General features: G+C 36.0%; 1 protein-coding gene across 5 annotated transcripts in view; it reads left to right on the plus strand.

Annotated features, from left to right (window-relative positions):
• The window catches only part of SPO11-2 (sporulation 11-2), a 195,522-nt gene that overhangs the window by 72,484 nt on the left and 95,500 nt on the right, over nt 1-27,538 (plus strand). For all 5 annotated transcript variants that reach the window (XM_089816177.1, XM_089816176.1, XM_089816185.1 and 2 more), the window contains exon 2: nt 6,573-6,656. In XM_089816177.1, coding sequence (XP_089672303.1) covers nt 6,573-6,656 — 84 coding nt within the window. The remainder of the gene's footprint in view (nt 1-6,572; nt 6,657-27,538) is intronic.

Consider the following 27,538-nt stretch of genomic DNA (forward strand, 5'->3'; position numbering starts at 1 on the left):
TACTAATAAACTCCTATGGACGTCCAACACATTAATAGTTGCAGCTCAAAATATTTTCAGCACGTGATCTTTATATTGTGTGTCTATGTGATGTTTGAGAGATCGCCTTGAATAACTGTTGAGCATGAAAATCCACTCTATCATGACATATGGGGCTTCTTATTTTATCCTAGCATAAGGTTGCTATAGAGTAGTAAGAGCAATTATTAACAATTTCCATTTCATAAGAATTATACTAGATAAACAATTAGGCCGAAGAAGATCATTTGCACAAGTATACAGTGGTATCAGGAACAATGATATCCTTATTATGTTAAAGAGTTGCAAAGAAAATTTAATAAGCTGGATAAGGAGATCAAGATATCAAAGGATATTATTTGGATATACATTGAATATATACTTGATCGTTATAATTCTTTAACTTTGCAGGTATAATATAATATTATAATGGGAAAAGATACAATGTTGAGTATGGAGGAAGATATAACTCAGTAAAAGGAGTGAAATCTACTTGATTGTATAGGAGATAAAGAGACAGTTGATTTATCGCTATACAAAGCTTCCAATTATTTGGACAAGGGTCATTATCAGTAATTGGATATAAAAAATTCACTGGAAGAAATCTTAAGGGCTAGTTTAATTTGATGTAATAAATATTTGAACTTCAGCAAATTTTGTTTTGTAATGTTAAAAATCTTTATTCATTTTCTGTAATAATTGTTTTCTACACTAAATTATAGAATGTCCCCAATAGAATTGTACCTAGTTTGCACTTGGTCTACCGAGGTCTGCCATGGTTCACACTCGATCTACCGAGCTCTGCCTTGGTTCGGTCATTATTTGACTTGGAGAAAACAACCTGCTCGAGTTCAAACCCAAGTGGAACTCAAAAGGGAACCAAGACCTGGACCAATAACTGGTTCAAAATTTGCTTGGTTCGAAGGGCCAAGGGGAAAACTGGGTAACTAAGTCTGAGTATTACATTAATAATGTAGGCTCTCTTTAATTTTTCTTTCTATACATGTTATAAGAGCTCTTTACTTTGATCTTTTCCTTTGTCTCTGGAGATGTTCTTGCATGAAAAGAAGATTGGTACATTGGACATGCTACCAAATATTGCGCATGTCTCAATTTTATGACAGTAGCTCCCAAGAAGTTTTGATCTAGGATTCATTAGTCATATGATGTTCATGCTAGATAAAGTGAAGCTCTTAAAGTGAATATCCTTGAGGATTGAAATTATGAGTATCCTTCTATATCAAGAGGTAGCCTAACATTTCATTAGAGGTAACATTGGAAAGAAAAGAAGCCAGAGGATATGGTTTAGTTGACTTATGAAAATCTTGGTCATATTGGTTTAGAAGGAGTAGACTATGTTGAGATGGTTCCTCTACTCATCAGACAACAATAGCAGTTAAAGGACTATGATTCATGGGATGAAGTTCCATGTATGTAGGCGAGAAGGCCTTGTATGGATATCTAGACTATAACATTCCTAGATAGATGGATACTTGTTAAACCAAGGAGCATGATATGACTTGCTGCCAGGAAGTCAGAAGGATGATATCAGATTAATAGGGAATTTGACACTTCATCCAAGACAACCTTGTACTAAGAGGTCAAAAAAGTTGATATCATACTCGAAGGGAGTTTTGACACTTCATTAGAAGTAACTTTGACAAGGAGGTCAAAGGTTAGTATTTCTTTGCGAAGAAGCTCCAAGTGCAATCCCTCATAATACATCTCTATGAGAGATAAGTTTGAGGTGAAAACCTTATTCTTTGATATGGTTCATGGTGGATATCATGACAACCACACATGATAGTATCCGTGATGATTTCATGTAAACTTTTTATGTCATGTGTTTATGGGCTTGCCCCTTGTGTACATCATTCAGAAGTGATGACTTCCAAATGATTATCACTTGTATTTGCAAAAGTTATTGAAAGATGACAATCTTACAATAACTTAAATCTTTCTATCATGATATACATTTTATATAATGTTTAGACAAACCATGATAGATTATATCTTGTAAAACAACAACTAATTGTTAGATGTCATTCAATTGATGGTCTATGAGTTGTTTGTGTAGATATATCATAGGTACTTGGTGAATATCATGTGACGTGATATTTAGGAGGCCCCTACCTTATTATTGAGTACTTGGTGAATATCATGGGTTGATATTCAGTAGGCCATTACTCATAGTATTTGGTGAATATCATGTGTTGATATTTAGGAGGCCAATACTTATGATATCAAATGGGGGAGATCTTCTGATCAAAGATATCCTTCAAATTTTCCATTCCTAATATTACCAATGGTGTGATATCTTTGCGTTTATCCTTCTTCACTAAGAGGGAGTGTTAAAGTTTTTTAGTTTCAGTCAGATAAAACTCAATTGAAGATTATATATATATAAAAAATTATTTATTATCACATTCTTAATCATGATAATAAACAACTGTTATTGATAACTAATGAGAGTTAAAGATACATGCCTCTTATTATTATATACATATGCATTGAGAAGGTAACTTGAAACACATAGAAAATCATAAGTGCTATTACAAGTTACAAAAAAGACAAAAAGATCTTGCTTTAACAATTATGATACAATGTAATCTATTATAGATAAATAATACTAAAATATATAATAGAATAATTTACTGACTTATAGTTTGATTGACGCACACACACATATGTATAAACTTACTAAACATAATTAATCCCTCAAATTATGTTAATCAATAATTAATTCTTATACCATTCAATAATCAATATTTAATATCAATCATTATTAATACCATATGCAAATCTTGGTTAGCGTCTAAAACCAATAGATGGAAGCCAGCCTAGGATATCTAGCAAAGCATAACATGTGGTATGTTCAAAGCCATAGAATCAAATACGATGGAGACAACGTAAATACTAGACATCTTGATAATCAATAGTCTGTTAAACCACAATATAATATTAGATTCAAAATAGCATTCATTAAGGATAGGGGAGTATAATATTAACATTGTAATCACCGAAATACCAAATGTGGGCTATATAAGATAGTTGATGTTACTGTGTTTGGAAAAAGACTACGTCATTTCCCTAGCTTGTGCAAAATTTTGAATTCCCCTTCACTGAAATAGTATTACGTGGAGGAAGAAGACAGTTTATAAATTGATATAGTTAAGCGGGGGCTGTACAAATATTGATTATCAAAGGTTTGGGTACGACAATTGGAAGAATAGTGGAGAGTTACGACCATTTATTCTCCCAGCTTTTCATGATATATAAAAGGGAGGATACAAAGAATATTGCAGGGGATAAGAAGAATATACAGTCAGCGGTAAGGAGTTTGAAGAATGAAAACAAAAATTGTCTGAGTCAGCAATCAGATTGAACTAATCGACATTATCAGACTGGACAACATTTCAGAACTTTGCCTAAATTAAACTTCCATAAGAGATCATTGAACACGTGGAAATAGGCTTTAACTGTGATAGCCATATAACGGATGCATTAGTATACAAATAAGAGATCAGAAGATGAACATCTAGTAACTAGAAAGGATAATTAAAATGTTCCAATGTCTATTCCAAGCACACTTCCATATTCAAGCCAGAGGTTCTGATTGGTTATTTCATACTATAGAACCACAAAAGATCATTCTTATACAGTTGTTAGCATCATACTAAAGATGATAAAGATACCCTCAATATTGTCTCCATACATTAAATACAAATATAATGCTCAAATCATCTTTGCATATTTCAAACTGTTAAACCAGTGATAGCTATTATATCAATATTAATTATATATAAGAACAATCATTTGAGAAGTGTTATTAACAATAACCATTCTAAATTATCCTTTTAGTGTTATTTGAGACTTCTAGCGAAGAAATCTCTTCCAAATCAAGCATATTGTCCCTATCCCATAAGGGTAAATAAACGGGGACATTACAAAGGCTGAAAATTTTGATGGTTTTAATAATACTGTTCTTGATAAATCCCCTATTAGTTACTACCTACACCTAGATAAGCTGGTGGTTCAGTGCAGCCACAAATGAGCATAAAGCATGTGGTGAATCCTATGCTATGAAATTTGAAATGGTTATGAGTGTGCAAGAACTAAATTCTTGTGGCGGGTTTCCAAACAGTTGTAAGTCCATGAAGCCAGAATTTAAATTTGAAATGTGGAACATAAAGGTATTTCTGATGGATCATCCAAGGTAGTCACAGGTAATGTGATTTCTTGCAAGGGTCAAGCCATGCATGCCATTTCAGTTTTTAACAAGCAAAGCATGCTTTGTTATGATCTTCAAATTTCTTTGAATCAATGCAGTATGGTGATCAATAATACACCTTCGAGATTGCCAACTAATAGAGGATTCCAACCCATCATGAAACTGAAATTGGCTCTAAGCTTGTCATGATCATCCCTTGCAACATGACAATTCATGAAGGGGAGAAGGTTATCAAGGAATTGCTTAAAATAGACCACATTAGTTCTCACCCATTTGCTTTATCAGTTGTCCTTGAGAATGATGATTCAGATGACACCATATGAGTGTGTGTTAACTATAGAAAAGTGAACAGGAAGACAACAATAAACAAGTTCCACACACCCAAGATCAGTGAATACATTTGTAAGTTGCATGGAGAAGTTCAGTTCTCAAAGTTTGATTTGATACCAAGTAGTCACGAGATTTGTGTTGATGAGGCGTGTGTAGACAAGACAAATTTTGAATGTCATATTGGACACTTCAAGTCATTGGTCATTCCATTTGGTTTGACTAAAGCATTTACATGTTGAGAAAAAAATATCTTGGCATCTTTCAATGATATTTTATATGTAGGAAAATATGCAAATATCATTTAGGCACTTAGATTTGATACTTGAAATCCTAGTGCAGCGAGTTCTATTGATAAAAGAATCTAAGAGTGGTTTGGGGTCACAAGTTTTATGCTTGGGCCATATGTCTTGTGCTCGAGGCATGTAGAAGGATCAACAGAGTTTTTTTTTCCTTTTTGAACTGGTTGTCCCATACCACACACACTAAGAGATTTGAGAGGACGTTGGGTTCTATGCATTTGCCTCAAAAGGTTGTTTAAGAATTTTTCAACTTGCAGCATTAACTAGCTTGAGGAATAAAGGAACTTTTGTATGGATAAATACAATACAAGAAGCTGATGATAAGGTTGGGGTGGTAAACAACTCATGGTTTGTATTGTTATTCCAATATTTTCACAAGCTTTTGTTTTAGAATATAGCATTTCAAGAGAGAGAAATAGAGCTGTTATAGTGCAAAAGGATCACCCCACAACAATGGAGCACAAAAAGTTGAGTTTCTTAACAAGGTTTCCCTATTTACAATAAGGAGATCCTTGCATCATGCATGCTTTGGCAAAACTCTGACAACACTTGGTTTGTGGTAGATGTTAGATTGAGGCAAATTATAATAGTTTGAAGTTCTCCTTTGGTCAACATGATTGGTATGAATAGCAACAAGAACAAGATCCACGTTTGTGCCTTTGAAATAGTTGTTGATAGTTTGTCATGAATGCCACTCATGGTTTATTTTCATTATTTTTGGTGATTGGAAGGCTTCCATCATGGAAAAATATGCCAAGAGTATGGTTGTTGCTAACATATTAGATGGAAACATGAAGAATGATATGGATGTGATGAATGGTCTCATTTTATTAAGGATAGAATCCTGTTAGTGCCTAAGTCTAAGATTAAATATACGATTTTGAAAACTCTGCCAGTTGCATTCATGGTGGAATAGTCTACATTCTTGAAGATGTGCAGGAAAATAAGAGGGACTCTCATGGAAGGCTTTCAAGGAGAATGATCTCAAGCACAATAGGGAGTGCACCACCTACCATCAGTTTAAAGAGAGCATGTCTTTCCTATAGATTCACATCAACCACTATCCATCCCCATTCAAGGAGAAAATGTGTTCATGAAATCTATTAGAAGCCTTTTTGGAGGTGGCAGATCTAATTTTCAGAGAGGGGTTTAGGCAACATGTGTTGCTTGAAAGCATTACCACTGATTGGAAGCAGATTTCTAAAGCCCTTTTTGGCAGGAGTTATTTTGCCCAATTGGTACTGAGCCTACTTGCAATGCTGTCATTACACACAAACAGGTGTCCAACTCACAAATATATCACTTTGATACAATATGTTGGGGCAAATTCAAAATTTTGTCACCTCAATATCAATTGGTCTGTACCAGCCTTTGTAATTATTATTTAACTGTTGCTTTTATATTTGAATTGTTTCTTGATGTTTGTGGTTAGTGTTTTTAGAATGCAATGGTTATATTTCTCTATTCTATCTTCCCTTAATTTGGGTTTCTTTCTGGATCTTATATTGATCAAATCATTTTTTCTCTAAAATATCCTTCTTATTATTGTAAAGTCTATAATGAGGCACACTATATATGGCCCATGCCTTTAGTCACAGTTATAATTCTACAAGCTGCATTATTTACATAATTGAAGAAACCTATCATCAACAAGGAAATTACCTCATTGAAGAAATATGTTTTTGCATGTGCAGGTTCAAGCAAGAATCAAAGTCATAGTCTTAAGATTCTTGAAATATTTGTCATCACCAGATCCATCAATTAGTGATCTTCCTTTGGTATGTGATCAGAAACTCTTGTTTTTGGGTGATAACTTGCATTCAAATTAATTACTTTGTAATAAGTGTTGCCGACGATGTTTTGCATTTCTTTGAATTTGGTAAAAAATATCTAATTTTTGGCAGTAGCCCTGATTTAAATGTACTAATCATGACCTAGAGCACATAGTATATGCAAATAATAAATACATTCAAAGTGAACTAGAAAATGCATTCTAGACACATGACTGTGAGTAGAGCAGTTTTACTTCCCCAAGGGTTATTAGATGATATTTACTTAATATTAAATTTCTTTCTTAGGTTTTTTCAGCAATGGGTTGGTGCAAAAACAATTTGGATGAAATGCTGTTTAAATTTTGTGATTCTTAGTTTGGTTCTTCTGCAATCAAATTGGGCATAGTGCTGGTGACGGTTCCATCAATTTTTTGGTAGATGAGATTAGCATTCTTCTAAGTCTCATACCAAATTGATTTAAGACTACAATCTGATTTTTGTAGTTAAATTAATGGGTTTCACATGTTTTTTAGTTGTGGACTTATATCTCAATCTTTTTGATATTTATGGTAGTGTAATTCAATATTTTCTATAAATGAAAATGACACTTTGTTAGGAAGGGTATCACATCTTTGTAATTCTTATTTAGTAATTTGATTTTTTTGGTGTATTCTTGGGTATCTGTCTTTATTACATCCTTGGAGTTGCTTGTGACACACTTCTACTATTGTATCAATGTAATGTCCCCTTTTTGGGACGTTAGAAAAGTTAAAGACATATTCATACGATACTAAAATTGACTTTGAGAGCGTTGAATTAAATTATAAAAAGTCAATTCAATATTATAAAGTGGGCTAAAAATGACAAGGAGAGATAAGACAACAAACCAGGAAGGGAGTCAAAGAGTCACTACTGTGAGAATAAAAGGAGCAGAGACTCATTCATTTGGCATGCTTGGTTTATGATTCAGATCTCAGGTTCTCTCTTGCGAGAGTTATTCGGAAAGCTTCAGCTTTCAGCCAGTGTGAGGATGTAGCCCCTTGTGCTGACAGACAGTGGATGCAAACCCATTGTCTGTGGAGACGTCACTTAAGGTGGCTCGTATGCCCTTATAGGTTCTTCTCTTAGTGTTCCAATCTGACTGTAAAATTGTGTTTAAGATTGAATTTTGAATGCTGGTTATTGTATTGCTGTTGTATAATGCAATAACATGTTTTAAGGAATTTTGTGAGAGTTTACTTGTTTTATATTGTTGGTTTGTAACACATTTTCATATGCTTGAATCTTGAATATTCTTTTTGAGAGCAAGAACGGGTTAATATCTATTGGAGTATCTATTGGTTTCTATTGTTGTTTTGTAATCCATCTGCCTATGTTTAAGTTTTGAGTATATGTTGAGAGAAAAATCGGGTCAATATCCATTTGGGATATTTTAGTGGTATTAGAGCTATTGAACCTACCATCTTGTTGGGAAAAAGCAAGTTTGCTAGAAAGATTATCAATTTTCTGAATAGTGTTGAAATCTTCTTTGTGTTTCCATGCAAGTCTTGAAAGATTATCTTGAAACTAGATTCTGAAGTTTATGCATTAATAGGAGCGATTGACCGGTACTAGTATTACTGTGTGAAGTAATTGCAGAGATACAATATCTATAGATCATAGTCTTTTTCTCTAAGTATTTGGTACAAGGATTGGAAATTTATTTACACATTCCCATTTGTTGAGATGATGATAGTTGTGGGCTTTAATCTTTTAAATCTTATATCTTTGCTGGAATACGAAGCGACTACTATCCATGATCCAAATTCCTGTGCGAAGGGCTTTTTGAACGTGGTTGTTTGGGGATATTTCAGAGGATGTAAGCATCAAACTTGAGGAACCAAAAAGATGAAGACTCTCACAGCTCAAAGAAAATGAAATGCTTAGGGACAAGCTCAAGCAATTCTTAGAGTAGTATGAAATTTGTAAAGAGCAATTTGCACAACAGTTGAAGAAAAAACACTAAAACTCCAACTCGCAGAAGTAAGGCTATAGCAACTACAAGAGATTGGCAAGCAAGAAACAAACTTGTTTTTTTTTTTTCTGGAAGCCAACTACGCTTCACTCATCGTGCACGGGTTCTTGAAATTTTAGAGAAACATTGATGGATTTAGTTGTAGATGAAAAACAAGACACTATGGCAAGTTGGGAACAAATACAAACATCCTCGACAATCCTAGGAAGCTGATTTGCAATCTAGATATTCTCCAAATAGCATAGAAAATAGGGACAAGTTATTATCTACTCCTGCATTTCGTCATATGAATATGGCGTCAAGTTAGAGGATATTCTAGGATGGTCGAGAAGTATTGGGAAGCGTGGGAGAGTTTATCGTTTGCTCTTTTGAAATTTTGGCGTGATCCTGAGTTACTTATACATCTGCGGGCACCCAATCAACAATTTTTGTTGTGATGAAGTGTCTTAATAAGCACGACCAAGATAGAAAAGAGTGAAATGATTGCCTAGGTGTTAGGCTGTAGAAATTGCTATTGTTCCTGACCTTAGCAAATAACGTGATTTAATGCCTCTGATTTGTAACGACAAATATTTGGTGGTGGTCAAGAAATGTTGCATGTGTGCACATATGATTATGTTTATTAATTATGGTTAAACGACTGGATAATTCTAGACTCGTCAAGAGAATAATACTAGGGATGATGCAACATGTCGTGCATGCATTAAGACATGGAAGTGATTCGAGACCTTACTTAAGGTATTCTAGGTGTGGACATTATCGAAGATGTGCCGGAATATTCAATGCTGGAGCATTACATGACACGAAAAGAATTGTGTACATGTAACGTTTGAATCGATAATAGCCATGCGTCTTGGAAACAACACTGCAAATAGAAACTAATTTGTTGGGAAGTGTTGAGTGAATAGTTTGGAGTATTATCAAGCTTTCACAAGCAAGGAGCACGATTCACATATCATCGACGGGTTAGAGTAACAACCTTGTCTATGCCAGTATTTATAGTTGGAAGAACTGTCTAAGACTAAGAAACTTTTGAAGATATTGATTTTACAGAGAAGAACAAAGAAACCCCATTCAAACTTGTGGTTGGTGGGGTTTTACCAAGTAGCTCAGAAGATAAGGCTGCAAGAGGTGTGTTACATGTTCTAGCCAAAATAGAGCATTGAGGGCGGGATACTTTTATGTTTCATATAGAAGAAATGATAGTTAGGAACCATCTGTAAAAGATGAACAAGATATGAAAGTGGAAAAAGTTGCAACACAGTCATCATTGGACCTTGAATTATCAAATGTTGTAAAATCCCTGTGGAAATCCAAAAGGATTGGTTTGAAGGAACTCGAGGATATAGAAGAAAGGTTTAGCAAACAAGTGGTCTCCACTATTTGACATGGGATTTACAAACCTATCCTCTGAAAGTAGACTCTGTATATATAAATAGTGACGATTAATTGCTACTTTGGCAATCTTTGCCAGAGGTAGAACAAAGTAATATTTTTGAGTTTGAAAAAATGGAGACTAGAAAGAGTTTCTCTGGCTTTTCAGTTTCGATCAAAAAGGGAAAATAAAATTCATGGCCATCAAGGAGAATGTTAAAACTATAGACAACGCACTTGAATTGTTTGACATAATGCCTTGAAGAGAGGTCGCCTCGAAGAAAGAAATCAAATAAGGGCTAGTGAGTGCTAAATGGAATTGATGAAAAGACTTTAGAAACTTCAAAGCAAGTACACTTGGTGCTCCTAAAGCTAAATCCCACCACCTTTTGAGTTTGCTTACATGTTGCACCAAGATGAGAGCCCTCAAACAAAATATAAGCATCCTTGCAAAACATGATACTCAAGGCACATGAAATGTTTCAAACATACATTGGCTTGTTCAAAATGTCTTCGAAACTTTCAAATAGATGCAATTGCTAGAACTAAATATGTTGTGGCTGCAAATGCTCTTGTATACATGCATGCAAATGTGGAGCTTCTAAAATTCAATGTGTCGTAGCAGTTGTGGGTAGTGTTGCATCACAAGAGGCCATTAGGGTGGTTCAGTTGCAGAATGAAGGTTGACGGCTTTGAATGACTGACAGAGGAATGAAGGCAAGCAATACCATTTAAGTGTTTTAGTCACTACTAGACTACAATTGGATAGATACTACCAGGTTTGTGTAAAAGCCCTGACTTGGTTAAACCACATCAATTTTCTTCGTCAATCAGAGATTTGGCATTTAAACAAACACTTGGCAAACATACTTATAGCTGCTGAAAAAGAACTAGAACATAGATTGCTATTGTATATATCAATACCTTTTGAATGCAAATAAATAAAATGTGCAACGCTAAGGTATTAAGTTCAAGAAATGATAATCTTTATTTGCTCAAAGACAACTCTAATTTATTTATACCAGGATCGCCATTAATCAACAAATATATTAATTAATGATAAACAATGTGGAACCTGGTTGTGCGTGAGAAATCTTTCAATACCCAGGGAAATCTGGAAGTGAATGCAGGATTTTGTAATGATTTGCAGATTTGAAATAATGCTACACTTGTCTCCCACATTAGTTGCAGCTCTAGCACATAAATAATGGTCACACAATTTAGTAGCAGACTTGTGATAATGAAGTTCAGCCCCAATATACATATGCAGATGACAATCAGAAAATTGCCTAGATTCATCTCTTTGAATTGTAACACAACTTTCAAAATTGATTATTACTTGTCCTTTGAATATTAGTGAATGATCTTCAGCAACAACTCTCCATACTTGAATGCTGCTGTTCAATTTGCATGCGAATTTCCCTTAAACCAGTCAATAAGTACAACTCTAATTTTCTCCTTAGTCACAGTAGAAAATAGTAGGAGAAATGGCAAAGTCACAGTCCAAGAAGCAATTACAATTTACTTTACTTCAACAACAAATTGCAAGACAAGCTCAGAAGGAAACTCAGTATCTCCCAACCGCAGTATATACAGCAAGAGATATTAATAATAATTTCAGAACTTTAATCTACAATAACCTCAGCTATGGATTAAAGGCACAACCCAGCTTCAAAACCTTTATACTTCAGCAAGGGCCACAGAATATCAGAACTTAGAAAAGCCACGAAGGCAACAAAAACATATCAAATATTCGAGCGTGCTTTTCTCAACAAATGGGCTTGTATTTATGACCTCCAAATTCCCTTTTGTTGCCAAAATGTAGCTTCAATTAAGAAGATTCACCACACAACATTAATTAGAAGCTTCCTTTAGATTCTCTCACTTGGCTTAACTAATTAATAAATGACACTTTCAATTATAACTCAACATTCAAGTGAAATTATAAAGTTAGATTATAACTTTATAATAAGCCATTTAATAATTAACAATAATTTGGCTACTAAAAATATTATAACTCCCAAAATACTCATCATTTAAATATGCCGTCTGAAATAGGAGTCCTAACTATTATTTCTCCATGTGACGAAATGCACTTTCCAAAAATAAAAAAGTGTCCATTTCTATTAACACCAACTTACCACAAATAGTAAGTACACAAAACTAAGCCCAAACGAAGTTTGGCCTAAGTCAAACAAAGACTAACTTGTAGCTTACTGAGATGTGGAAAAGATAAGACCCTCCCAAGCCAAGCCACTACCATAGAAGACCCTCTATCCACAATAATTAGCCTATGAGGATTACAATAATAGGCTAATCCCTAAAACTCCAATGCTGGGAAAAATTAAGACATTACAGTTTGAGAAGCTGGGGTCTATCTGGATATAAAGGTAATCACAAGAATTAGATCAAACTGCCTTGATTACAAACTTGAAAGGTATTATGAAATTACAACAGCAACTAGCCCAAAATTTTGAACTTGACATGAGAGTAGAAATACTCGACATGTATAAGGAATATAACGAATTCCCACCAAAAGTTCAGAAAGACTTACCTTTTATTGACTGTGTAAACTTCTATCCTAGGCTAAAAAATAAGAATGATGCGGCAAAGAAGAAGTGTTTGGAATTGGTTCAAGATCTCCTTGCAAAAGACTAGTGCAAAATTGTGTATGAAGAATTTTCAGCGGACCAAAATCATCTAATAGAGGTTCTTGAAAAAGAAGAGCAGTCACCTATCATGAATTTGTAGCCTACTCATGATCATGTAAAAGATATTATACAGGGTGCAAGTTTCTACGTTGGTGATTTGGAGGTTAGCTTTGACAAGCAAGTTGATGAGGTCGGTTGCACACGAGGTAATAATAGGTTGGGGTCCTTGTATGATGAGGCTTTATATACAAATGATAACATGGCAATACTTTGGCCTTTGCATACAAATCAAGAGAACAGGGGAAGGAATGCCTATGTTTTTGAGAGGTGTGATGAACCATATATTTCTCATGCCCATATCATGAAATTAGAAGAACAATCTAAGATGACATTGCAAGACGATGAACTACTTCAGCATGATAATAATGAAATAGATACCTTAAAGAACCAACTAAAGGTTAGTGAAGACATGGTTGTGACATCTTTGGTACGTTATGACAGCACTTACAAGTTGGTTGAGGATCTCTCCAGGAAGGCTTAAAGAGAAGTGGAAGGAGAGTGACTTGTTATTGATTTGCAGGTCATCAAAACAACTCTTGAAACTATGAAATCAGATTATTTATGTTTGCTATCCGACATGGATTATATTCTTAAGGTTTCTGAAATACATAGTGATCAATTGAATAAAGGAAGGAATGAGATTATGGAGCTAAATAAAGAGCTTAAGTTTACTCATGAGGCATTAGATGATGCTCAGATTTCTCTTCAAGAAACAAAAAATTAGGTTAGGATCACAAATCATTTTCAAGAATATGAGGGTAAAGAGAGACAAGAGTTTTTCCAAGAAGTGATTGATGAACTTGACAACATTCAACAGACTTATGACTTGGACAATTGTCCCAAAAGATCAAGTACCAAAATTTCAGATCACATTCAGCTTATAGACAACCCCATGTTTGAAATGGATGCTGATTGGACTTCCGATAATCCCCTTTTTGTGATAAACGAGGGAACTCCTTTTGATTGCCATGAAGAGGATGATTTTGATTTCAGAATATTGGGTCCTAGTACAATTCCTAGTAGTGAATCTTGGTAACAGGATGGCAGTGGTGAATTGACTATTGTCGCTTGTCATAGGATCAATCCAAATATGGTTCCTGATTTCAACCCATACAAGAACTGGATGGATTTCCTATTTCAATCATTGAATAGAACTTGGTGGAGTATTGATGAGAGTTATGTTTCAATCATAGCAAATGACTTTTCAGCTTCATGCTTACTCATAGCACCTATGTACTTGGGGGTTCTCCAGATTCATGATGACGGTATGGTTTTTAATGTGCATGTGGTGTTAGTTTCAACTTTTGAGCAGCTTGTTTCTTACATCATCTATTTAGGTCAGGTCATCACCATCTATTGGGTTATACATAGCCCCTTGATACATTTCTACCTCATCATATCGGCTGGTCATGACAACAGGATTTGGGATCTAGGTGTTGACAGTATGTATTTATGGCTTGTTGAGGATTTTTTTGCAATTCTACTTAGTTTGAGATTAGATGCGAGGATAATTAGAGTTGTATAGTCTATAGGTGCAATGATATTTCATAGATTTTTATGGGATGCAGGGATCCAGTTGATGGATGGGTTGTAGAGTGACACCTTGTTTCGTAGTGTGGCTGGATATGTTTTTAGATTGGGCTACAGGGCTACCTGCAGATTCATATGGGATCTTAGTACTCATTGCTTGAGGGCAAGCAATCTCGAGTAAGGAAGATTTGTAATGTCCCCTTTTTGGAACATTAGAAAAGTTAAAAGACATTCATATAATACTAAAATTGACTTTGAGAGCGCGGAATTAAATTATAAAAGGTCAATTCATTTGGCATGCTTGGTTTATGATTCAGATCTCAATTTCTCTCTTGCAAGAGTTACTCAGAAATCTTCAGCTTTCAGCTAGTGTACGGACATAGCCCCTCGTGTCGACAGATAGTGGATGCAAACTCATTGTCCGTGGAGACATCACTTCAGGTGTCTCGTATGCACTTACAGGTTCTTCTCTTAGTGTTCCAATCTGACTATAAAATAATGTTTAAGATTGGATTTTGAATGCTGGTTATTGTATTGCTGTTGTATAATGCAATAACATGTTTTAAGGAATTTTATGAGAGTTTATTGGTTTTATACTGTTGGTTTGTAACACATTTTCATATGCTTGAATCCTGAATATTCTTTCTGAGAGAAAGAATGGGTTAATATCTATTGGAGTATCTACTGGTTTCTATTGTTGTTTCGTAATCCATCTGCCTATGTTTAAGTTCTGAATATATGTTGAGAGAAAAATCGGGTCAAAATTCGTTTGGGATAGTTTAATCAAATTAAATCAGATGTTAGAAGTATTAGCATTGGAATATGCAATAATTTATTTTGAAAGTGAGGCACAATAAGCCATGTAATAGTGATTCAAAAACCTAAAATATTTTTTATTTATTTCTAATGCGTTAGCCATAGCTTAGTAGGAATAATATTTTATGTTATGATTAGTCATGGCAATGTAATTAGTATTGGTTCTCGGGTTGTAGGAACCGACAATTGGTAAGTTCAAGTAACCAGCATAGTACTCTAAGAAAGTTACTTTTGGATATGACATTACATGGAATAAAAGCTTATCATTCTGTTAATATTATGTGTATGACGTTCATTTTGGATTTTATGTTCTTTATTTTATTGCATGGATCTTATTGTTTACTCTGTGTGTAAAACAAATAATCTCATAGGTTGTAAACATTTTGGTGGTGTTGCTAGGTTCAAATTTGGATGTTCAAGAAATTGCAAATAGTCGAGATGGCAGAATAATGGGCCACACCTTCGGTCAACAAGTATTGCTGACTGACGACACTAAGGATAATAAGGAAGAGACTTGAGAAGACTAGTTGACATTTTGATTTGGATATTTACATTGACAAACCATGGGTTTGATGTTTGAGACTATTGTTACAACTTTATACTGATTTATCTTGCTGCTAGTTGTTAATGTTTTGCCCAGAAATAAAAATAACAACAATACCAAAAAGTAGAATAAAATAGGCACAAAACACACAAGAACTTATCTTTGGAAAACCCTTCAACTTGAAGGGAAAATCCTAGCCACACTAGAAAATATCTCTTTTATTGGTATAAAAATGTTCAAGTACAATGTTGTTCACTTGATACAATATGTATGAACATACAGAGAAATCACACAACACACACACCCACGCACACATAGAATTGAGAGACTCTTCATATCACAACTGAAGGTCTCTTCAATTACCAAAAACAAGTGTCTTCATATTTCCAAATGCACAACTCTTCAAATGCCAGATGTCTTTTCATATAATATTATCTCAAATATTATCATAATTATCTTCTCCAGCTATTGACACAATATAGAGGTATTTTTTCAATAGAAAAATTGGAGATAAAGATCTCTATCGTAGCTACAATCTTCAACACTCCCTCTTAGCAAGAGAGAGATCTTTAGTATGGAAGGCACACATAACTACAACCAAAGATGTCAATAATAGATTCTCATTGAAACAAGTTATCTCAATATAACATAGTTTATCATAGTTACTCCATAAGCACATAAAATTGAAGTCATGGAGTCATGCACATGACCTCCACAATGCCTACTCGCAGAGGATGATCCACTATCCCTACTAGAAGAGGGTGGAATAATGGATTTTTTCTTGAACTTCTCTTACAAAGAACTCATCAACAAGAGATTGCACCTTGAACTTCTCTCATAGAGAAGAACTCATTAACAAGAAATTTCACCTTTAACTTCTCTCATAGAGAAGAATAATGTTCCCGTCATAAAATAAATTATTAATCAAACTTTTGTTAATTGGCCAATTGATTTAGTATATCTTGGACTCATTTTTATTTAATTGTTTCCATAGGCAGGTGTGTGGTCGTCGACTATCTTTGTACACCCTCGGAAAGGTTTTCCTCGACGGGTATTTAAGCACGACATGTAGGTAGTATTTGGTATGTGATTTGGATTATTTTCTTTGTACTTAGAATTCCTATTGGAGTTTTGGATTGTTCACCATCTCGAAAGTGAAAGATCTTCTTTGCTTGGCTCTCGCAGTTTTAGTGAGATTCAACCTTCACCCTATTCCGTTGCTTGTAATACTGTGCTCGGATCTGGCAAATTGGAGCACCATCATATTGCGAATTGTAGAAGTAATTGTGTTTAAATTGATCAATTCTCTTGTGTTGATCAATTCAATCTTTTGCAATGATTTTGTGTTTATTTGCATTAAATTTATCTACAACCATATTGATGCTCTACTCGTATACTTGCTTCTACTGTTTGTTTGCACAAGCGTACACCCCAAGGTCCATGCATCGCCAGCGTATGACCCTCGGCAACGACCTCCACTCGCTTACTGTACAACCTCCACTCCCTTATCGTACGACCTTCACTTCCCTACCGTATGGCCTCCACTCCCACCATCGTACGGCCTCCCCTTCTACTATTGTACGACCTTCACTTCATACTATATATGCTCTTTTTCTTCGTATGGCCTTCTTGTTTATCTCCACCGTATGACTCCCTACAACATCTCTTTCTCCCTCCATCATATGAACATAAAACACCGTACATCCACCCCTATCTTACATGTTGTACATATCTATTTGGGGGAAGACTATAGTGCGGAGGTCAAGAACATCATAGTGGTATTAGAGCTAACCATCTTGCCAGCCTGTGGACAGTGAATGAGAGTTTATAGCCAAAAGAGAAGAAGATCCCATTCGGTTGGTAGAATGGTGGAACAAGAACCCACTGCTGCCGAACTCTTGGTGCTACTAAGAGATCTTTTGAGGAATTAGGCATAGATCAATGACGCTCAATGACTTATGGAACAAACTCTCAGGAAATTGACGGACAATAAAATATTTGGTGAACAAAATGGTCAAAATGCGGACTTGGCGTCGGATAAGGCAAACTCTCATCCAGCATGCTCTCGACCTTCCATGCTGTCTTTCCCTCTATGAATGGAGGTATCACAACAGACAACCTTTGAGGAAATTCAAGGACAATTTAGAGAAGACTGCAAGAATGCAAATTTGGAGGAGGTTATATTTGACAAAGATTACGCAGAACTAAGAATGAGATATTTTGGAGGTGGAAATTGAGGATATTTTAATGATGACCTCAGAAGAAAGTTGAGTAAGGTAAATCTATCACCATTTGACAATTCTGGGTCCATCTTTGCTCAAGCATGGGTAATGAAGGCCGATACCTACTTTCAACTTAATCCAATGCAAGAGGAAGAAGCAATCAAATTTGTAGCGCTACACTTGGAGGGAGTGGCGCATGAATGGTGGCATCATGACACCATCACACTGGGGCATGACCAAATATATACTTATGCGGAATTCACTAAAAGGTTGATAGATCGATTTGATGGTAAAGTTCCGAAACTTAATTTCAAAGAATTGACACAACTAAGGCAAACTGAATCGATTGAATAGTACATCATGAAAGTTCAAAAACTCTTTATTTTGGTCATCGACATTTCTGAAAGGAGACGGATAGTGCTCTTCATGGACAGATTGATGGAACCACTAAAAGGTTGGGTAAAAGGTTTCGATCTTGCCACCCTTTCGGAACCTATAAAGGTGTGAAGCAGGACATCATCATCAACATCATCCTCTCGAGGTTACGCGCACACCAAACTGCCAGTTTCCCCAAGGACAAAGATAACAAACCTCTGTCAAAGAAACCTTCGTTGGATGAAACCACTAGAGAGGAGCTACGAAGGAAGAAATTATTCTTCAATTGCAAGGGACCATGGGAGCTTGGGCACAGATGCCTCGAGAAAGGAAAAATACATTACATTGAAGTCATATTTGATGATGACGATCACGAAAATCTACCTACTAAAGACAGCTATCCCCATGAGGACACTAAAATGGTTAGCCTGAATCGTATAGAGAGAATTGTAGCTTTGGTATGACGTGGAGGAACCATTGCCTTAGCCGGGAGCCCGGAGCCTTTCAAGGACAGAGGGTCATCATGATGCTCGATAGCGGAGCCATGCTAAACTTCATAAACTCGTCTTTGGTAAAAAGAAGAGTTCTGCCTACTAAGATGAACACAAGGTTTTAGGTCAAGGTCGCTGAAGGGACACTTTTGCCTTGTACGCACCTTGTTCCCCAACTGAGTATCACCATGGCTAACCACACTGTGACAGAGGATTTCTTTATAGTGGACCTAGATGATATGGAGGTTATTTTGGGCATACAGTGGATGGAGACACTTGATGAATACACTCAAAGCGTCAAACAGATGGACATCATTTTTGTTATCTACGGGAAAAGGTTGTTTTTCCGTGGGATGGCCAACGAGGGATCGAAGGAAGTTTCAGTATAGAGGAAGGAGGCAATCTTTCAGCATGATGACATTGCATGAGCTTTACACTGTTTTCTTTCGGCAGAACCTGTAAAAAGACAACAGACACCTCATGAGGATGATGATCTTCAAAATATCTTGAGTGCTCATGATAAAGTCTTTACTGACATTCCTCTTGGCATACCTCCCCATCATGGCTTTGAGCGTACCATTGAATGGGAAGCATGCGCCAAACCAGTTTTAACCGCACCTTACCGCCACCCCAAGAAATTCAAAGATGAGATCGAAAAGATGATTCAAGAATTGTTGGAGAAAGAATGGATCCGTCCCAGTTCTAGCCCTTTTGCATCCTCAGTAGTATTGGTTAAAAAGGATAGAACAATGCGCATGTGTGTGGACTACCATGCATTGAACAAAAAGACAATAAAAAATAGATATTTGATTCCTAGGATTGATGAATTACATGGTGTGGTTTATTTTTCAGAATTAGATCTTCGTTTTGGATACCATCAGATCCGCATGAGGGAGGAAGATGTAGAGAAGACAACTTTTCATTGTCACTAAGGGCATTATGTGTTCTTGGTCATGTCGTTCCAATTGACGAATGCACCTGCTACGTTCCAGTCATGCATGAATCGCATCTTTAACAAACAATTTCGTAATTACTTATTGGTATTTTTTGATGATATCCTTATTTATAGCAAGACGTGGGAAGAACACCTGAAGCATCTGGATGAAGTCCTAAGGATCATGAAGGCTTAGTCCTTGTTCACTAAGCAGTCCAAGTGTGAATTTGGGATGACAGAAATATTGTACCAGGGGCATGTTGTCAGTAAATATGGAGTACAGGTTCATCAGGAGAAGATTTGGGCTATCCATGATTGGCCCCCACAAAATTGCTCTAAGTTGCAATTTTTTTAAAGATTGTACAGTTATTATCGGAGGTTTGTAAAAGGATTCTTTCAGCTCAGTGCACCATTAACAGATTTGACAAAATGGGTTCCTTCCAGTGGAATCAAAAGGCACAACACACTTTTGATAAGTTGAAAGAAGTAATGAGCACTTGCCCCGTACTTGGCTTACCAGAATTCACTCAACCATTCATTCTGGAGTGTGATGCATCCGGAGAAGGCATTGACGCGGCATTGCTGCAAGATAAACACCCCATAGCCTATGAGAGTCATAAGCTTACACAAGTAAAGAGGCTATATTCCATTTATGACAAAGAGATGTTAGCCATCGTACATGCACTGACCAAATTCCAACTGTATCTGGTGGGTGCCAAGTTTGTCGTCCGCACTGATCATAATAGCTTGAGATATTTTCTGAGCAACGGGACTTGAATGAGAGGCAACAAAAATAGGTAAGCAAGGTTCATGTTTTTGATTTCGACATCGTATATGTGAAGGGAAAGAACAATGTGATTGCAGATACCTTGTCCAAGAAACTCGCCTTCTGTTTATTGACTTAGATTTCAACTGACTGGACTCACATTTATTGGTGGAATATTCGAAAAACACATTTTCTTGTGAGCCAATGGACGACAACACTCAGGATGATTAGTACCAAGTGGGGGATGACATCATTTACTATAAGAATCGGATATACTTAATGCCTTAATCCAAACTGAAGCAGGAAATATTGAAGGAGATACATGCCTCACCCTTGGCTAGACACCCAAGGTTCCTCAAAACTTACAGACAACTCAAGGAGAGGTTTTCATGGAAAGGCCCAAAAGGATATGTATTGCAGTATGTAAGAGAGTGTGCCGTCTGCTAGCAAAACAAATTCGAACATACTCTATCCGCTGGGTTTTTGCAACCTTTGCCTATACTAGAATAAAAGTGGGAAAGTATCTCAATGGACTTCATTACTATACTTCCCAAGGTGAACAGAAAGGATTGTATCTTTGTGGTAGTCGACAGACTGACGGAGTATGCATATTTCTTCGCCATCTCTTTAGATTTTCAGGCCGCACAGGTAGCCGAATTATTTTTCAGAGAAGTGTTTTGTCTACACGGGTTACCTCGAAACATTGTTAGTGACCGGGATGGTTGATTTATTAGTATTTTCTAGACAAAATTGTTTCGGTTGGCAGGAACAAAATTATCACTAAGTACTAGCTTTCTCCCTCAAACAGACGGACAAAGGGAGATTGTGAACAAGTGGCTAGAAGAATACCTTCCGAACTACGTTTCAGCACAACAACAGGCTTGGGTCAAATGGATGCATCTAAGGGAATACTATTACAACACCACTTACCACATGTCCATCAGGATGGCACCCTTCAAAGCACTATATGGGTATAAATCCCTTTCATTTGTAGACATGGTGCTGGCCGACAGTCACGCACCAAGGGCCAGGGAGTGGCTTCAGGAAGGGAAAGACATCCTGAGATGCTTGAAAGAGAACTTACAAAGGGCGCAAAATCAACAAAAAGATGTACGCCGACAGACACCAAATTGAGAGAAGTTTCAAAGTGGGAGACTTGGTCTATCTCAGGCTCCAGTGATACAGATAGTCATCATTGAAGGCAAATGGGAAAGAAAAACTGAAGCCACGATTTTATGGCCTTTATTGTGCAGTTCGCCGCATCAGTGAAATTGCCTATGAGGTGGAACTTCTAGAGGGAAGACGCATTCATAATGTTTTTCATGTCTCCTACCTAGAGAAAGTTATGGACAGAACATCACGGTAACTGCAGACCTTCCGCCACTCAATGACAAAGGGAAGCTCATATTGGAACTGGCCAAGATCATTGATGTATGTGAGAAGACCTTGCGGAACCGTACTTTGAAGAAATACTTAGTATGTTGGAAACACTTGCTGATGGACGATGCAACCTGGGAAGGCGAACACATTCTGCAGCATTTGACATTATATTTGCTTGAGAACAAGCAAAGTTTGGGATGGGAGGACTGTAATGTTCCCGTCATAAAATAAATTTTGGTTTATACCTTGACTCTTAACTTGCCCAATGTCTATGGAGGACAAAGAAGTTAACAACATAATGGGTCGTAGTTATCTATCAAAGACTCCTGAATTGAAAGGTACAACTCCCTTTTACATGCAAGATTTGCAATGAGTTTTGTTTTTCAGGTTTTGGCGGTATGATCTTAACCAGAGAGCAGAAGAGGCAAATACCAAGTTACTCAACACTTCAAACAACCTAGGTATTTGAAAGGGGGACTAACTTACAACATGCAATCTATTCTGACCTAAATGAAAGAAATGGAAACATGCATAACCAACTATGACAGCAGGAGGAAAGGAAGAGATGGCGAAATAGGTAATTCTCGGATTACACAATTAGCTAATGTTTTGACAATTCTCGGATTGCCTATCCCTCAGACACTCCATCCACCAGTTTTCGGCCTCCTTATACAATGAACTACACTAAACACAAAAACTACGGCATACAACAGAGAGAACAAAAGAGATGCTTATGTTGAAGAAAGTAAGACATACAATTTGTTGAACGAAGGAAACAAAACCAAGTTCATTTACATTCATTCAATTCTCAACAATAACACATTCATTCCATACACTATATTGAAACTAAATGAACAACAAAACTAGAAATGGACTCAGAGTCGCACACAGTAGTCCTAGCTGCAGGGGTTTGCCCAGAAGTAATTTTGCTGATCTAACTAACTTCTCAAAAAGGTTATATTTATAGGCCTTCTCAAAATGGCCGGCTACGCTGGATGATTGCTTTGTAGAGCATCTCTAAACAAAATAAACTAAAAATAGGACAAGCTTGAATCATTGTCCGTTACAGAGATTGATAAAATGCCATGAATGGCTACAAAAAGAAAGAGGAGCGAGAATGACAGATGTCTACAAAAGCATCAGAACATCAAGTCTTCTTAGGAGTAACCGCTTTGGCTCTATAAGCTTTCATGGCGTCAGTTACTTTGTCTAGTTCTTCGACATCTGGATTGATAATGTTGTTAGTTCGAACCATCCAGTAGTCATGCATCTCAGTCAATTCGTCTATTTTAGCAACCCTCGACTAGAATTTCTCCTATTCTCTTCTTATGATTGAGTCTGCTGTAGAGAGTTCCTAGATCTTTGACATTTGGAAATTGAGTGGATCTACAGCTTCATCAACAAATGGCAAGAACTTTGACTTCATTCTCTCAATATCCACAAGCTTTCCATTAGAGGACACAGAGGACTCTATGTGCAATATTGTAACATCCAGTTTTCCCGGGTCTAAATTAACATCCAACATACTTAAAGAATACAGTTACTACTTCATTTCATAGCAAAACAATTATATCATTCAGGTTCATGTGAATAAGATTTATTGTTAAAAAAATCAGTTAGACAAAATTTCCTTAACTAAAAACTTAAAAACACCATCAAATGAAATTATTATAGAAATTAAAACCACATACCTCAGAAAATTGAGATCGAAATCAAAACTATGGATGCTTTTACAACCACTCGGGTTAGTCCACTATACCAATTTAACAATATCACATGACTACTATCATCTAAAAACCACTATCTCAAAATCAAATGATAATTACAATTAAATACCACCAAATTAATAATTAGGGCATCACATACCATTGTATAAATTAGGGCATTGTTTACCATCGGTTCATTTAGGGCTTTTGATACTGCTATTACAAATAGGGCTTCTAATACCACTGATTCAATTTAGGGCTTCCGCTACCACTGATTCAAATTAGGGCTTCTGCTACCACAAATTCAATTAGGGCTTCCGCTACCGCTGTATCATGTAGGGTTCCGGCTGCCACTCAATCAATTAGGACTCCAGATTCCTTTCCTTCCGATTACTTAATTGTGACAGTAACTCAAGATTAGAAAAAATACTTATATTTGTTATTCATATATATGAAAGTAAAATGACGGTAACAATGAAATAATTCAATTTAATCTTACCTGCTCATAAATAAAAATGATAAGACCTGTTTCCGATAAACAATTGAATGCATGGCTTATCTCTGTCTGACGCATGTTTGACATCTTGAGAGAGGTGAAACATTGTTAGGGGCTTAACCACCCAACCTCGAACCACAACATATCCCCACATGATCTCTAACGGGAAAGGCCCTCCCTACTCGGAATTGACAGGGGACATCTTGCCATCCACTGGGCATCATTGTATATATCATGACTTATGACTTGGCAGCAGGAGATCACAATAACAGGAATATGCATGAGCTATTAATTAATTTATATTAAATGATAAATATTAAAATGAAATAACTGATACTGATTCATATTATTATAGATTCCTTTCTCACACCTCATCACCCATCTTGGCTACGCAGCCAGGTGAGTCCTAGGTATTTGGAATTCTCAAAGCAGATGGCTCTATCAATTATTCAAGAAGATTACATACAATCATCATTTCACATTCTGTGATTACATGATAATGTTCTTTTACGATTCCAGAATTGAATGTTTAACTTTAATAGCCTTCGGCATCATGATCTATGGATCCATACTATGATTCCTGGCTATCACTTACCTTAAGCAAGGCAAAATTAGAAAGAAAATCAAATCTATAGTATCAACAATTCATCAACGTAGCAATAAATGTACATACACATTGTGTTTATATTTTTAATAATGGCTGGGACAACATATACCTTGCTATGTAAAAAGTTCATTTACAATGAAACATTACCCACAACGTATCTTTGGCTTATATTCCTTGTTGAAGTCTATGATTATATTAGTTCCAGTACGTTGGATTTTTCATGATATCATATTCATCTTTGGATTGAGTATAAATGGAAGAATTTAGATTCTAAACTTCATTGCATTTCCATTCTTCATATTGAGACAATTTATGTTTAAAGAACAATCAATGGTATGAACATACTCGGTGAACTAATATCTTGTAATGCCTATCTTAATTCAGTCTATATAATGATGGCTACAGTATAGGGTTATATTCATTGAAATAAAGATATAATGTGACCTGAACGTTTTGTTCCCTGTGGCCGGAAACAATGATCTCCCGCACTTCTCTTGCTGTGATCGATGGAAGGTCATATAGTCACACACTGTTGTCATTACAAGAACAAAGTATAACCGGCTTTGCCTGTTCATCATGCATTTCCACATAACGCGAAGATATCGTGACTTCTCTAAATGACTTGAAATACTTGTGTTTGGATAATTCCTTGAACTGTGACCCATGGCAAGAGTGATATGAAGGTTCAGGCAGATATAATTCCGAATTTTGATCTCTGCTACTTGGGGTTTTGGCGCCAATGGGTATTGAAAGGCTGAATCGCATTATTTGAAGAGCAATAACAGGTGATTAGAAGGGTCATGAAAATGCAGAGAGGAAATAGTTATTCCTAAAACGATCATCAATACTCTAATTTAATGGTCGGCTAGACTATCCGGCTACCTTCAGTTATAAAGAAAGCTATTCAAATTCCCAAGATGATCATTCGAATAGATCAAAAATTCAAATTAAAAGATAAAATAAAAAGGTTGGAGAAAGATTGTAAAACAATTCAAATTGCTAAAATATTAATCCATTAGCTATGCCAAGTGTTGTCATTTAAGAGCAAAGAATATTAAATTGAAAAGAATAAAGTTGGAAGGTTGTAATCCGAGAATTATAATAATTCTAAAGTTATTATAATTCGAATATTATTAAAATCTTATATGTACTTATAAACATCACTTTATTAAATTATTTAATTTTAATGGTGCCAAATCATTTAATATTATATGCATAGATGGAAAACTCGTCGAGTACTCGGCGAGTTTTTAAAACTCGCTGAGTTTCCTAGCTTGGCGAGTTTTTCACCAGTTAACTCATTGATTTAAAAACTCGGCAGTTTGGTAAAAACTCGTCGAGTAATCGGCAAAAACTCGTTGAGTTTTTAATAAAAACTCGCGGTTTACTGGTGAAAGTTTTGCCCATGGCCTGTGACGGGTTAAAGCGGTAGTGAGTGTGTTTTTTCTCATTCTTTCTTGTATTTGCATTGTTTAGAGCCTTGAGGAGTGAAGAGAAGAAGGTTTGCAGGCATTCTTGGCTGATTGCAAGTGATTCAAGGTGGATTTGAGTGGATTGTAGAGGATTTTAACCGATTTTAGAAGACAAATTTCTTTCCGGGTATGTTCATCTTATCATAGTTTGAAAACTTTTTATAGTTTTATAACAAATGTTCTTTTATTTTTGTTGTTGTTTGTAAATGTTTTCAAATCATTTAAAATCATTTTGGATCATTTGAAACCCTAGCTTCTAAGGATATGGTTGAAGTTTGTTGTTTGCTAAGGATATGGTTGAAGTTTGAAGTTTGAATCATTTGAAACCCTAGCTTCTAAGTTCTAACTTTGTTTATTCATTTTTCTATATATTTATGTGTAGGGAAGCGGTCAACCATTAAAAAAATGACAAACCCGCAAGAAGAGTGGCCACAAACACCATGCCCATCTGGATATATAGGCACTCGGCCTAAAAATGCAAGAGATAAGGCATGGCGGTATGCTTATGAAGCTCCAAATGATTTTGGGAAGGTGATATGCATTCCCTGTGAGAGAATTATTTCTGGAGGCATAAACAGCCTCAAATACCACCTTGTAGGCATAAAGAAACATGACTCAAATCCTTGTCTCAAGGTAACTGATGAAGAAAAAAGATTCATCAATGCCCTACTTGCAACTGCTGAAGAGAAAAAATTGAATAGGGAGAGGGAAAAATTAGCTATGAGGGCAGCCATAGCTGAATCTGAAGGAGCTCCTTTTGATATGCAAGAGGAAGAAGAAGCACTTGAGAACATACTAGGATCTCTTCGTGACCCACGGATCCGCAAACAAAATTTCTCTTTTACTGGTTCCACTTCTTCTACATCTCCTACTTCTTCATCATCACCATCCGGATCCCCATTAGGGATAGGGGGTTATGTTGTGCCTAGGAACACACCTGGAGCACAACCATCATTAGAGGGCACTGCATGGTTTAAGGAGGTGCATGAGCAAACTGATATTGCAACATCTGATTTTTGGTTTTTCAACAATATCTCAATGAATGCCGCTGATAGTCCCTATTGGGTCAATATGGTGAATGCAATGACAATATCAGGCAAAGGGTACAAGCCGCCTAATCGCAAGGATATGAGTAGAAGGTTAGTATTTTACTATTTAGTAATTGTAAATAATTGTGATTCACTTTAGTTCGTTGTTATATTTTAAATCTTAATTGTTATAACTTATTTCCTAATTTTTTACTAGCACTTACACTTTATTTAATATTACACCTAAATTTTGTAGGTTGCTTGACAAAGCGGTTGGTAGGGCAACATTGTTGATAGAAGACCAAAAGAAAGAGTGGAAGAAGTATGGCTGCACCATTTTATCTGATGGGTGGACAGATGGAAGAAGTAGAACCATTATTAACTTCTTGGTTGCTTCCAAAGATGATGTGGTGTTTTGGAAA

Source organism: Cupressus sempervirens, chromosome 1, assembly GCF_028749045.1.
Source record: "Cupressus sempervirens isolate cs-2001-9-10 chromosome 1, ASM2874904v1, whole genome shotgun sequence".
In the NCBI taxonomy this organism is placed as follows: Eukaryota; Viridiplantae; Streptophyta; class Pinopsida; order Cupressales; family Cupressaceae; genus Cupressus; species Cupressus sempervirens.